This window comes from Nothobranchius furzeri, chromosome 11, assembly GCF_043380555.1.
Source record: "Nothobranchius furzeri strain GRZ-AD chromosome 11, NfurGRZ-RIMD1, whole genome shotgun sequence".
Classification (NCBI taxonomy): domain Eukaryota; kingdom Metazoa; phylum Chordata; class Actinopteri; order Cyprinodontiformes; family Nothobranchiidae; genus Nothobranchius; species Nothobranchius furzeri.
The window spans coordinates 33760443-33775115 of record NC_091751.1 but is presented as its reverse complement, the minus strand read 5'-3'; the positions used below and the strand labels follow the sequence as shown (position 1 = coordinate 33775115).

General features: G+C 48.8%; 1 protein-coding gene across 2 annotated transcripts; it reads left to right on the top strand.

Moving 5' to 3' along the window:
• The first annotated feature begins 10209 nt into the window (after positions 1-10209).
• On the top strand, positions 10210-12812 carry ccr9a (chemokine (C-C motif) receptor 9a). Of its 2 annotated transcripts, none has more exons than XM_015956501.3 (3): positions 10210-10328; positions 10704-10769; positions 10842-12812. In XM_015956501.3, the coding sequence occupies exons 1-3, from the start codon at positions 10320-10322 to the stop codon at positions 11925-11927; spliced, it is 1161 nt and encodes a 386-aa protein (XP_015811987.3). In that variant the 5' UTR covers positions 10210-10319; the 3' UTR covers positions 11928-12812. The 2 variants fall into 2 exon arrangements, with proteins under 2 accessions (XP_015811987.3, XP_015811986.3); XM_015956500.3 differs by having other exon boundaries at positions 10211-10328; positions 10701-10769.
• The last annotated feature ends 1861 nt before the right edge of the window (positions 12813-14673 follow it).

Sequence of the window (14673 nt, the reverse complement as noted above, 5' to 3'; positions counted from 1 at the left end):
TCTGATTGGCTAGAAGGGCTCTACTACAATTGACTATTTCATTTAGCAGTAACCCGTCTTCCCCCGCTAAAAGCAGACAGAACCACTGTTTTGGGGAGTTTTGTTAATAAAATATGAATTTTGTGCTATAATAACCATTTTGTCCTGTTATGCAAAATAGTTTTTGTCTGTATCTTTTCGTAGAAACCTGAAATACGTATAATATGAACTTATAATATATCCTGTTGCATTTATCACACTGCTGGACTTACTTTATATCTGTTGGCTCTAAGCACTGAGGTTGCCAATGGTTCCACGAGAGAGGAGCCTGGTGACTAAAAGATCTGACTCCCATCCTATTTTTAGATATTCTAGATACCAGTAAACCTGCAGTGAACTGCTCTGTTAGGAACATATGGAACAATATAGGGAGTAGAGGGAGGTGGAGTGTACAGTCGGTAAAGACGGCTCTCCCTTGCCCTGCCTCCAACATGCATCCATCTGAAAAGGCTGGGTTATCCAGAGTTATCTCTGTAGTTATGCTGCTATAGGCTTAGACTGCTGGAGGACTTACTGACCACTTTCCACACTTGACTACTTTCTTCTACACTCTGCTCTTTAACTACATTATTTCCTGCTATTTCAGCTGTTAGCTTTATTTTTTCTCTAAGTGTTTTTCTCCCCAGAAGACGCTACAATGATGTTTTGCTGAGCTGTGGTGGCCTTATGGAGGGGTAAATGGTAAATGGCCTTGTGGCACTGTGAGTGTCCTGTCACAGTGTCCCGATTGATCATGTGCCCTGGCTACTTGGCCAAGGGGATGTCCCTTTGGCTGACTGGTTAGCGTGGTGATTCTCACCTGGGAAACTGGGGATCAAATCCCGCCCGGGCCCTCGTTTCTCCACCTTGCCACATCCTGTATTGTGATATAGCACTTTCTAGAATCCTGGAACTCCCCAAGGTGTTTTACAACACAATCAGTCATTCGCCCATTCACATGCTGGGGGAATGAGCTACGATGTAGCTACAGCTGCCCTGTGGAGCACTGACAGAGGTGAGGCTGCCAAGCACAGGCGCCACAGGTCCCTCCGACCACCACCAGCAGGTAAGGGGGATTAAGTGTCTTGCCCAAGGACACAACAACAGCGACAGACTGAGTGAGGCTTGAACCTGCAACCTTCCGATTATGCGGTGAGCACTTAACTCCTGTGCCACCGTCAACCACAGAGAAGGAATGCTCAGACAGATAAGAGAACCACTCCAGAGCAGATCCTGATAGACCTACCCAGTCTCTCAGCCTCTCCAGTAGCAGGTGATGGTCAACAGAGTCAAAGGCTGCAGTCAGGTCCAGCAGAACCAGAACAGAACAGTCCCTTGCATCACTGTGAGTCAGAAGGCCATTAGAGACCCTAAGAAGAGTTATTCCAGTAGAATGAGCTCTACGAAAACCTGACTGGAAGCTATTGTAACATGAGGAAATATGGGTTTTCTGTGTCAAAGGTCATTTGACTCGGCTGGGTCAAGTGCTGGGTCGCTGAGAACTTTCACCCACAGCTTGAGACCTTTGCAGACATGAAGTCTGCAAGAGTCTGCTGGAAACCATAACATCTGCCACCTGCAGCTTCGTGCCAGAAGATGTTTTTCCCATGGAAGTAGTCATAACATAACGTCTTAAACTTCCTTTTCTTGATTTTAATGTTAAAGAATAATCATTATCATTTTGCTCATTATAAATGTGATTAATCAAATGAATGATTATTATGCTTTGGGTAATCATAATAACTAATGAATCACTGCTTAATTAAATAATGTTCTGAGGATGTTTTAGTGGTGACCTTCACACACTCAAACACTCACACACACACATCTGCTCTCACAGTAAACTCCAAAACACATTTGCTGATGCACACGTTTTGCTTTGAGAAGAGAAAGGCTTTTGGTAAGTTTTTCAGTTCATGATTCAGTTCGTGCTGGACAACGAAAGAGAGAAGACCTGAATAAACGCAAAAGGGGGGACCGAGCCGATCGGCTCATTTCCCCCCCCCCCCCCCCCCCCCTCACGCTATTCCTAGGAATAGCTGAATTGCAACAACTAACGCGGACTCGCCTCGAGTCCTTTGATTTCTGAGTGAATTAAACTTAAGAAAGCGCATCTACAAATGCTTCAACAACGTGTACCGAGTTCATCTCTGGACCGGAGCACCAGCACACCTTCGTCTCCTCTGCCAGCCGAGGTGTCATCTGGAGTACCACCCTCCTGGGATCCGGATCCGAAAGGGAGTCCTGAATACGGTGAGGCAGTCCACGACCAGATAGCGTTTTGATGCATCTTTTCCAACAAAACCTAAGTTTATTCAAACCATCACTTTTCACTCAGACACCTGTTTCTTCCTGAAGCAAAATCAGATGCACACACGCACTCAGCTCACCTCATGTTCAATCTTCACACATTCACCACAAGGTCTATTTGAGCAAGCATATCCACTGTTAAAGATTGTCCCACAAAGTTGCCAATGTTGATTGTCATTTCCATGTTTGTTATTTCAAAATCTTTAGTTTAATTTGAAGAATTAAAACTTTTAACTTTCAAACTTGTTTCTTCATTGAACTGAAACACAGACACACGGATATTATCATCAGTTTATCGATGAAAACAACCTTTGAGTCTTCTTAAAACTATCCAATTTGGTTATTAATTTAATAAAATTAATATCACAAATTAATATGTAGAATGGTTCCTCTTTCATAAAAGAGCATAAACCACAACCCTACACTATCATAGATGCTCTGTTCATCAAGAGCTGCTGTGAGATGTTTAGCCACAACCTTTTCCAAGATCTTGGAGATGAACGAAGTTTAGAGATGGTCTGAAGCTGCTATGGAGAGAGGGGTCGAGACTCGGTTTTTTAAGAAGCGGGTGGATTACAGCATTCTTAAAGTAAGCAGGGACCTGACCAGAAACCAGAGAAGCATTAATTATAGAGAGCACGCTGGGACCGATAGACTGGAAAGCCTGGTCGAGGAGTGGTTGCGCCGTAGGATGGCAGCACCGACGAGAGCTCCCAGTCATCTCAGCAAAAATCTTATTATTTATTTTGTTCTGCTCTCTATTACTGTGCGCACAGCGCGATCATACACGCGGTATGACAGACAAGCGCTTCTGGAGCTACGTTCATCAGCCAGTTCGGACTTTACAGCAGGTTTTGACTCCGTGGACGCTGTGCTGCCTGGGATCCTTTGTTTACTCGCACGACGTCGAGGGAAAACAAAGAGGGGAAAACGTGCTGGAGTTTTGTGCCGAACGCGACAGAGAAACAGCAAGCCACCTCTCCCCAGCATCCTGCTCGCGAATCTCCAGTCTCTGGACAACAAACTTGACGAGCTGCGTGCACGGATTAAACACCAGCAAGACATCAGGAACTGCTGCGTTCTGGCCTTCACGGAGACATGGCTGGAGCCCAGCGTCCCCGACTGCGCCATCACGCCGGATGGATTCACTGTTTACCGGGGAGACCGAACGAAGGACTCAGGCAAGAAGAGGGGAGGAGGGGTGTGCTTTATGGTTAACTCCTTGTGGGCCAGGGATGTGTGTATCTTAAAAACTTACTGCTGTCATAGCCTCGAGCTCCTGACCGTTAAAGTCAGGCCTTTTTACCTCCCGAGGGAGTTCAGCTCAGTTCTCCTCTCAGCTGTTTACATTCCACCACACGCTGATAAAGCCACGGCTATGGACGAACTGTATGACATCATCACTGGACTTGAGAACAAAAATCCAGAAGCTGCCTTTATTGTGCTGGGAGACTTCAACAGAGCCAACATGAAGAAGGTTCTCCCCAAATACTATCAGCACATCTCCTTCCCCACAAGAGGTGATCAAACATTGGACCATTGTTACACTCCATTCAAAGAGTGTTACAAACCCCTCCCCCGCCCAGCTTTTGGTAAGGCAGACCATTGTTCCATTCTGCTGCTGCCTGCATACAGACAAAGACTAAAACGGGAAAAACCAGCTTCCAGAGTTATTTACAAATGGGACAGTGAGGCTGAGGAGGTCCTGCAGGACTGCTTTGAGACAACTGACTGGCAGATATTTGTGGATGCAGCTGATGGCAACATCAATGAACTCACAGACTCTGTCATTGGATATATTGGGAAGTGCATGGATGATATCATCACAAAAACCACTGTCCGCATATACCCAAATCAGAAACCCTGGGTAAATAAAGACGTTCGCGCCAAGCTAAAAGCGCGAACCTCTGCCTTTAACTCTGGAGATGCTGACGCATATAAAGCAGCCAGGTATGACCTCCGAAAGTCCATAAAAAAGGCCAGAAAGGACTACAGGGACAAAATGGAGTCCGGCTACCACAGCTTTGACACCAGGCGACTGTGGAATGGACTGCGCTGCATCACTGACTACAAGAAGGTCAGCACAGTCAGTGTTCAGCCCACTGCATCTCTCGCAGACGAGCTGAACAACTTCTATGCTCGTTTTGATGCAGACAACAGAGAGGAGATCCTCTACCCTCAAGAGGACAGTGAGGCTGCAACTCTAACTCTGGAAACAGAAGCTGTGAGATGGGCCTTTAAAAAGGTCAATCCTCACAAAGCTCCAGGACCAGACGGCATCCCAGGCCGGCTACTCAGAGTGTGTGCAGACGAGCTGGCAGAGGTGTTTACCAACATCTTCAACCTCTCCCTGAGGCAGTCAGTGGTCCCGACGTCCCTCAAAGCATCCACCATCATTCCCGTTCCCAAAAAATCAGTGGTCTCCTGTCTGAATGACTACCGTCCTGTTGCACTGACATCCGTCATCATGAAGTGCCTGGAGCGGCTGGTCAAATGTCACATCTGCTCCTCCCTCCCTGACACACTGGATCCTCTTCAGTTTGCCTATCGGACAAACAGAGCCACAGAGGATGCCATCGCCCTGGCAACACACACCGCCCTCACTCACCTGGAGAAAGGGAATACATATGCAAGAATGCTCTTCATCGACTACAGCTCGGCATTTAACACCATCATCCCCTCAAGACTTGCCACGAAGCTCGTCGACCTTGGGCTGGGAACACCGATCTGCAGTTGGATTCTAAACTTCCTCACAGACAGGCCCCAGGTGGTGAGAGTTGGTAAGCACACTTCCTCATCACTCATCCTAAACACAGGTACGCCCCAGGGTTGTGTGCTTAGCCCCCTCCTATATTCCCTGTTCACACACGACTGTGTTGCTAAACATGAGACCAACATCACCATCAAGTTTGCGGATGACACAACCATCATAGGCCTCATCACAGGGGATGATGAGACGGCCTATAGAGAGGAGGTGATGGCACTGTACGAGTGGTGCCTGGAAAATAACCTGACTCTCAACATCAGCAAAACCAGAGAAATGATAGTGGACTACCGGAAACGACCAGTCAGGGAACACCAACCCATCCGCATCAACGGGGTCGAGGTCGAAAGGGTCAGCAGCTTCAAGTTCCTTGGAGTCAACATCACTGAGGACTTCTCCTGGACCCTTCACACAGACACTACTATCAGGAAAGCTCGCCAGCGGCTTTACTTCCTGAGGAGGCTGAGGAAGTTTGGCGTGAGCGCCTGCTTCATCTCAAATTTCTACAGGAGTGCAATTGAGAGCTTGCTGACGAGCTGCATCACAGTGTGGTACGGAAGCTGCTCTGCCAGCAGCCGTAAATCACTACAGAGGGTGGTGAAAGCAGCAGAGCACATCACTGGCATGAGGCTTCCTGCCATTCAGGACATTTATCTCCAACGATGCCTCCGGAAAGCACACAGCATCATCAAGGACCACAGCCACCCGGCACATCAGCTGTTCTCCTTGTTACCATCTGGCAGACGTTACAGGAGTCTGTCTGCTCGGACTACAAGACTTAAAAACAGTTTCTATCATCAAGCCATACGACACCTCAACCACAACACCTAAACACACACAACACAGGACTCAGAAGCTACCCTGCAGCTTCACAAGTACTATATTTAATCCGTACTGGTCACTTCACTTTATTGTTATTGTAATTTATATCCAAAGTGCAACACTGTAATCTATATCCTGCATAATTTATATCCTGCAATACTGTAATTTATATCTAAAGTGCAATACTGTAATTTTCTGCAGCTCATTCCTGTGCAATATCCCATCTGCCCTCCCGTCATATTTCTTTTCAGGATTTTCTTTATTGACACATATATATTTAGTCATCTTTTCCCTTTTACCATGTCTCTCTAATATTTTGCTCCTTACTATATTTTTTTGCTTTATTTTATTATATTTTTATTATATTTTATTATATTTTCTCCTGTATCATGTTGCTGAGAGACCGCTGCTCGTCATACACGTTTCATTGCAATGTTGACCCTGTGCTAACTTGCATATGACAAATAAACTAAAACTGAAAACTGAACTGGTTCTTCGGGCTCCCATCCAGCATTTGCTAGTTGCTGCTCCTGAGTTACATACCTGAGTTACCTGTTCAGTGGGAGCCTGTTAATCACCTGCTGATTACTGCTGACTCTATAGGTAGTGTTTAAGTGGAGGTGGGGGTCTATGCTCCCTCTCCTCTGAGCGCCCTGACTTATGGGCCATTCCCATCTGTACCGGGTCGGCCCGGGCCGGGTAGCCCCAGTCGGCCCCAGCCTGGCCCGGTTGATTTCACACATCCTTGCCTTAAGCCCATGTGGGCTGATTCTACCCACCAATCAGAGGCTTGCTCTAATGGAAGGTGTGAATTTGCTGTCAGCAGTGGGTGTGTTGGCCCTGGTCGGCCTGAAGCAGACCCCCTCGAGAAGAGGGCTGAGAATGAGCCTTGGTTGGCCCGGAAAAATACCAGGCCACCCAGATATGTAAACAACCTACGCTACCCGGCCCGGGCCGACCCGGTACAGGTGGGAATGGCCCATTAGTGTGGAAGACCTGATGCTGCCGGGGCAGACGGCTCCTCTGATGGCGTTTCCTTGCCTTACCTTACATGGCTCATCTGGACTCAGCTGAATATAAATTTTTACTGATTTTTTTTTTTTGTGTGTGTGTGAGTGTTTGCATGTGTCTGTTAATGGTTTTAAACTGTTATGGGAATTTGGGGTCATTTTTTTAAAGCACTTTGTTTGAAAAGCGCTTTATAAATAAAATCTGATTGATTGATTGATTCAAATCAGGTGTGCATGACACAGATGGTTGAAGTGAGTGAGGTGATGTGTGACTATGTGCTGCCAAAATAAACTGTCACCATGACAACCACCATCTGATGAGTCTGACAGCAGCAGAAAAAGAAAGTCAGGTCATATGACCCAGCTGTTTTTTCCGGTTCTGACAGGAAGTGTGTGTGAGGCTCCACATTGCGTGCCAGTGTTTTCACACTAAACAGCGTTGCATGACAAGCTGTAACCACACTCTCACACGCAGACCAGAACATTCTGCTCGCGGTCAGACGGGTAAAAGCAGATAACAGGTTCTGGTTAAAGCTCCTGGTCCAACTACTGCAGAGATCAGACTGTCAGCAGCAGAAACAGTCTCCAATCAGAGCTGGTAAAGGGCCTGTATCTGATATAGCACCTTCTAGAGTCCTGGAACCCCCCAAGGTGCTTTACAGCACAATCAGTTATTCACACGCTGGTGATGATGAGCTATGAAGTAGCCACAGCTGCCCTGGGACACTGACGGAGGCGAGGCTGCCGTACACCGGTACCACCGGTCCCTCCGACCACCACCAGCAGACAAGGGGGTGAAGTGTCTTGCACAAGGACACAACGACAGTGACAGATTGGGCGGGGCTCGAACCTGCAACCTTCCGATTACGGGGCAAGCGCCTAACTCCTGTGCCACCATCGCCCTAAACTGGTCCTCCTTGACTGCTGATCTGTCCGGGTGTAACCCCTCCCCGCCTATCATCCTCTGACCAATCAGAAGATGGGTGGATCCAGCTGTTCCGAGCAAGTTCACACAGACTAGACTTTTCGTTCTCCTGTCTGTCTGTCTGTCTGTCTGTCGGTTGGTCGGTCTGTCAGTCTGTCTGTCTGTCTGTCGGTTGGTCGGTCTGTCTGTCTGTCTATCTGTCTGTCCGCCTGTCGGTTGGTCTGTCTGTCTATCTGTCTGTCCGTCTGTCCGCCAGTTGGTTGGTCTGTCTGTCTATCTGTCTGTCCGTCTGTCCGCCTGTCGGTTGGTTTGTCTGTCTGTCTGTTTGTCTGTCTGTCTGTCTGTCTGTCTGTCCGTCTGTCTGTCCGTCTGTCTGTCTGTCTGTTTGTCCGCCTGTCGGTTGGTCTGTCTGTCTGCCTATCTGTCTGTCCGTCTGTCCGCCTGTCGGTTGGTCTGTGTCTGTCTGTCTGTCCGCCTGTCGGTTGGTCTGTCTGTCTGTCTGTCTGTTCACCTGTTGGTCTGTCTGTCTGTCTATCCGTCTGTCGCTCTGTCTGTCTGTCCGTCTGTCGGTCTGTCTGTCTGTCCACCTGTCGGTCTGTCTGTCTGTCTGTCTGTCCGCCTGTCGGACTGTCTGTCTGTCTGTTCACCTGCCGGTCTGTCTGTCTGTCTGTCTGTCTGTCTATCCGTCTGTCTGTCGGTCTGTCTGTCTGTCTGTCTGTCTGTCCGCCTGTCGGTCTGTCTGTCTGTCTGTCGGTTGGTCGGTCTGTCTGTCTGTCTATCTGTCTGTCCGCCTGTCGGTTGGTCTGTCTGTCTATCTGTCTGTCCGCCAGTTGGTTGGTCTGTCTGTCTATCTGTCTGTCCGTCCGTCCACCTGTCGGTTGGTTTGTCTGTCTGTCTGACTGTCTGTCTGTCTGTCTGTCTGTCTGTCTGTCTGTCTGTCCGTCTGTCTGTCCACCTGTCGGTTGGTCTGTCTGTCTGTTTGTCCGCCTGTCGGTTGGTCTGTCTGTCTGCCTATCTGTCTGTCCGTCTGTCCGCCTGTCGGTTGGTCTGTGTCTGTCTGTCTGTCTGTCTGTCTGCCTGTCGGTTGGTCTGTCTGTCTGTTCACCTGTGGTCTGTCTGTCTGTCTGTCTGTCTGTCTATCCGTCTGTCGCTCTGTCTGTCTGTCCGTCTGTCGGTCTGTCTGTCTGTCCACCTGTCGGTCTGTCTGTCTGTCCGTCTGTCCGCCTGTCCGCCTGTCCGCCTGTCGGTCTGTCTGTTCGCCTGCCGGTCTGTCTGTCTGTCTGTCTATCCGTCTGTCTGTCGGTCTGTCTGTCCGCCTGTCGGTCTGTCTGTCTGTCTGTCTGTCTGTCTGCCTGTCGGTTGGTCTGTCTGTCTGCCTATCTGTCTGTCCGTCTGTCCGCCTGTCGGTTGGTCTGTGTCTGTCTGTCTGTCTGTCTGTCTGTCCGCCTGTCGGTTGGTCTGTCTGTCTGTCTGTCTGTCTGTTCACCTGTTGGTCTGTCTGTCTGTCTGTCTGTCTATCCGTCTGTCGCTCTGTCTGTCTGTCCGTCTGTCGGTCTGTCTGTCTGTCCACCTGTCGGTCTGTCTGTCCGCCTGTCGGTCTGTCTGTCCGCCTGTCGGTCTGTCTGTCTGTCTGCCTGTCTGTTGGTCTGTCTGTCTGTCTGTCTGTCTTTTGGCAGACTGGATCTGCATTCTCCACCTAACCCTGCAGAACATTCAGACCTTCTTGTACTAAGCCAGGAACCACAGACTCTTTTACTCCAAACAGTTTTTGGTGATCAGGACCAGAACTAGCCTGGGCCTGCTAGATCATCTGTGATTCTGATCCTGGAAATTTCAGTTTGTTTATCACTGAAAGATGTGTGTGTGTGTGTGTGTGTGTGTGTGTGTGCGTGCGTGCGTGCGTGTGTGTGTGTGTGTGTGTGTGTGTGTGTGTGTGTGTGTGTGTGTGTGTGTGTGTGTGTGTGTGTGTGTGTATTGAACAGGAAGCAGAGGTGAATCAGAACATGATGTTCTGACCGCAGTCGTTTCAGTCTAACTCACAAAGAACTTCTGAAGTAAACACACACACGCACACACACACACACACGTTTTGAGACCTGAGGCCCAGGTGAAGCTGAGGGGGCCGTTGCCATGGTTACAGGACTAACTGTGGTTGATTGGCTGTTTTTAAAAACACAAATAGCAAGTGTGTGTCTGCAGACACAACAAACACGTTGCTGACTATAGAATCAACCCAATGAAGCACACCTGCTAAGATTAGGGGCCAAGCTTTATCTTCATCACACAACTTACCTATGTGTGTGTGTGTGTGTGTGTGTGTGGGGGGGGGGGGGGGGGGGGGGGGGTATGATGTGTGTGTAACTCCTCCTCTCAAATTTTTGTAACTTCTTCCCCTGATTCGTCACTTTGTGGTTTAACGGACGACAAGACAGAGAGAGCGCAAACTGAGACACACGGCAGGGATGAGAGCATGACGATGGTGAGTCTGTCCTGTGAGTGAGCGTGTGTGACTCCATGTGTGTGTGTGTGTGTGTGTGTGTGAGTCCGTGTGTGTGTGTGTGTGTGTGAGTCTGTGTGTGTGTGAGTGTGTGAGTCCGTGTGTGTGTATGTGTATGTGTGTGAGTGTGTGTGTTTGTGTGAGTATGTGTGAGTGTGTGTGTGTGTGAGTCCGTGTGAGTTCGTGTGTGTGTGTGTGTGTGTGTGTGTGTGTGTGTGTGACACGCTCACAGGACCTGACAAAGCTCTAAGAAGCTTTTATTTTGGAAGAGTCACAGCAGGAAATGATGCAACACAGAAAATGTAGTAAAACATGTTACTAAACACTTGCTATCATGTATGTGTTTGTGTTAAGAAGATGGATGACATCATCACTGTAAACATGACCCTTACTGATGACATCATCACAGTGATGACCACAGAGGTAAGTCCGCTGCTTCTGATTCCTTATCAGGTGTATGGAATGGAGAGTTCAGGTGTGTTGTTTGTGCTGCAGGACCCATCCTACTTCAGTCCCTCAGCCACTACTGAAGAGGACTACGATTATTTGGACAACCTCACGGACCTGATGTGCGACCGGGAGTCAGTGCGGGTGTTCAGAAGCCGGTATGAACCACCACTCTTCTGGATGATTGCCCTCGTTGGCGGCGTTGGAAACTTAGCAGTGGTGTGGATCTACCTGAACATTCGTAAGCGGCTGAAGACGATGACAGACGTGTACCTGCTGAACCTGGCAGTAGCCGACCTGCTGTTCCTTGTCACGCTGCCATTGTGGGCCGCCGAGGCATCGTACAGCTGGAACTTTGGCACTGTCCTTTGTAAGCTGAACTCGGCCCTCTACAAGATAAATCTGTTCAGCAGCATGCTTCTTCTCACCTGCATCAGTGTGGATCGGTACGTTGTCATCGTGCAGACCACCAAGGCTCAAAACTCGCAGATAGAGCGCCGTCGCTGCAGCCGGTGTGTGTGCATGGGGGTGTGGTTGCTTGCGCTGCTGCTTGCCACACCTGAGTGGGTGTTCGCCGAGCCTGCCAACGTGGAATCCAGACAGTACTGCAGGATGGTTTTCCCCTCAAACCTGGGGAACCGCACCAAGATCCTGGTGCTGTCCCTGCAGGTGAGCATGGGCTTCTTCCTGCCCTTTGTTGTCATGGCCTTCTGCTACAGCGCCATTGTTGCCACGCTGCTCAAAACCCGCAACTTTGGGAAGCACAAAGCCATGCGGGTGATCCTGGCTGTGGTGGTGGCGTTTGTTGCATCCCAGTTGCCCTACAACAGCATGCTGGTCATGGAGACCACTCAGGCCTCCAACATGACGGTGACAGACTGCAGCAAGGTCAAGGCCTTGGACAAGGCGGGGCAAGTGCTAAAGAGTCTGGCCTACATGCACGCTTGCCTCAACCCGTTCCTCTATGTGTTTGTGGGTGTGCGCTTTCGCCGTGACATGGTGCGGCTGCTGCGCCGCTGCTGCTGCCTGAGACCACCAAGCAAGCATGGTCTGGGGAACATCAGGAGTCCTTCGAGCTCCACAAAGGTCTCAGTGATGTCCGACAGCGACAACTCTCAGGCTCTGTCGTTGTAGAGAGGAAGCTTAGCAGCTTCCTGTTTGTGGCCAGGACGTCACAAAATAAGTGATGCCACCTAGAAACAGGAAGAGCTGCACGTTTGACTTCACTCCGCATATCTTCAGGGAGCTGCTTCAGTTCCAGAGGCTGCAGTCTGTTCCTCCCACCAAGAACCATCAAGCCAGGTCCCAAAAAACCCTAAAATCCTTCAAGATTCAGTTGCTTCACCTAGAAACACCTGATGGTCCACGAAAGCCTTCTCCAGGTATGTGGGTTGATTAAAACCTCAGCAGGATGGTCCTGAGGAACTCACTGGTGGGCAGGGCACTGACGTGGTTGGATTTACCACGGGACCAGATGAGCCACCGTCTCACCTTCCAGGTGTTTCCTAGAGGTCAAGTATAACATCGGACAGTTTTATCCGCACATCCAGAACATTTTACAAGTGGACCAGTTCAGAACTTTCTCTAGACTTTATTAAAAGGAACATTGCTAAGCTGAGTCCCATTCTGTCCCGCTCTGAACTTGAGACAGTTCTCCACACCTTCATCTCCTCACGCTTAGACTACTGTAAGTCTCTTTTCACGTGTCTGAGCAGAACCTCCCTGAACCGTCTACAGGTGGTTCAGAACGCCTGTGCTCGGCTTCTGACCAAGTCCTCCAAACACACCCACATCACCCCGCTTCTCCTCCAGCTTCACTGGCTGCCAGTCAACTTCAGGGTTCATTTCAAGATCCTGGTTCTGGTCTATAGGGTCTTAAATGGACAAGCACCATCTTACATTGGTGATCATCTTAGTCCCTACACCCCCAGCAGGTCCCTGAGGTCCAGTGATCAAAGCCTACTGGTTGTGCAGCACACCAGGCTAAAGGTCAAAGGCTGTGGGTGTGTGTGTGTGGGGGGGGGGGGGGGGGGGTCTGCCTTTCCTGGGATCTACTGATTCACTCTTTCTTATTCAATTTCCCTTTCTTCATATTTTTTAAACACAATTTTTAACTTCTCCCAATTCTGAGATGATTTTTAAACTTATGACTGTAATTTTTATTTGGTTCTTGTGATGTTTCTCCCGATTTTATCCTGAGACGTGCTGTTCTTCTTCTAGAGTTAATGTGAAGCTTTGTTTACCTTCAAAAATGTATGGGGCCGGCTTGGTCATGTGACCTCTGAAACAGATCACATGACACAAGAGTTACTCTGAGCCAGATGTGTTAGGATGAAGCTCGTTGTTCTGGCTAGCAGAGACGAGGCGTTTTACGTGTGAAGTCATGAAGAATAAAGTCTGTTAAACTCACATCCGGATGGTGTGAACGTTCATCAGGAAGTTGATCAAACACCATCACTGCTTCCTGTTTGTCATGGTTTTACTGTGAATGAGATAAGTGACAGTGCTGTGCAGAAACAGGAACCTTCAGGTTAAAACCACACCTGCAGCTCACTGGTCTCCAGAGATTTCTCCAACACTAATCATCTGAAAGTTTAGCTTCACTGAAACAGGAAGAAAGCTCATCTATGATCTAGTCCAGAGGTTCAGTTTGTTCCTGTTACTGAGTCCAGGTGAACATTTCAGGTAAAAGAGATCCTGCTGTGTTGTACGGATCAAACACAGACCTGAACCTGGTTCTGTATGCCAAAGAGACCGGCCGGGTTTTACAGGACTCAGAAACCAGCCAAGTGCTGGGTGGGAGAAGGACCGAGGGTTAGGGAGTCTGACCCGGCATACTGGGTTAAAATGACCCAACTGGATAGTTAAAGCTACCCAACAGCCTGGGTTATAACACAACTCTACAATAAGATGTCATTGTAAACAGTAAAATACAAGATAAATAATTCAATATAGAAAAAAAATGAACACAATAAAAAAGTCATGTCTCCATTCAGATGTTCCTCCATGTTTGTTACAGTCTGAGCAGAAGGGGAAAGAGAAAGAAAGACTAAAAATGCCCTTAAATGGTTGTGGAGCCAACAGACTCAGGCTGGATGTGGTGGCAGGCCTTGTGAATCTTCAAGCTCACTCAGGTGCAGATAAGAACCAGCGGCAGCTGCAGCAGCATCCTGTCGGTCTGTGAAACCAGACGTGTCTCGTCTCTCTGCATGATGTAACTATAAGATATGAGGCGCCATCCGTGGAGACCGCAGATGTCACGTGTGAGCAGAGAGGACGCCAGTCTTCTGATGCCGACGCCACAAGACCCAGATGCAGGAAGCTGACCTCAGATGACCCTTAGCATGGATGGATGAAATGAGCTAAATGACATGTGAGAAAAGAGGAAACACAACCTGGTCCTGAGATCAAAACGAGCGGAGGTCAGAGGTCACGTTCCATGAGCTGCTTTTCTCTCCTCACATTAAATCTGGGATTATCCCGAGTCTGGATGTGTGTGTGTTTGTCAGTATATGTGTGTGTGTGTATTTGTGTGTGTGTGTGCGTGCGTGCGCCATGCGTGCGTGTGTGTGTGTGTGTGCGTGTGCGTGTGTGTGTGTGTGTGTGTGTGTGTGTGTGACATAATGACCTGACCTGTGTTATTTACTGCGTGAAGGTCCTTGAGACGACTCTGGTCATTTGGAGCTGTAGAACAAACGGAACTGAACGTGTGGACTGGTTGACCTTTCACTTGTGAAACTGTCTGAAACCTAAGTAGAAGCTGGAAACTGCTGGTGGCTGCGTTAGCGTTCACCACTTCCTGTCAACAACCTCAGCATCTCCTGTAGCTCCAGAGAGCTGGAGGGTACGGGGCTGGATCTGTGGTCTCCTGGTCCAGTGG

What these genes read in the sequence shown, in the direction of transcription:
- ccr9a (XM_015956500.3), top strand. An exon ending in TCACAGTGATGACCACAGAG is followed by an intron (nt 10,770 to 10,841) that starts GTAAGTCCGCTG and finishes TTTGTGCTGCAG; the next exon opens with GACCCATCCTACTTCAGTCC.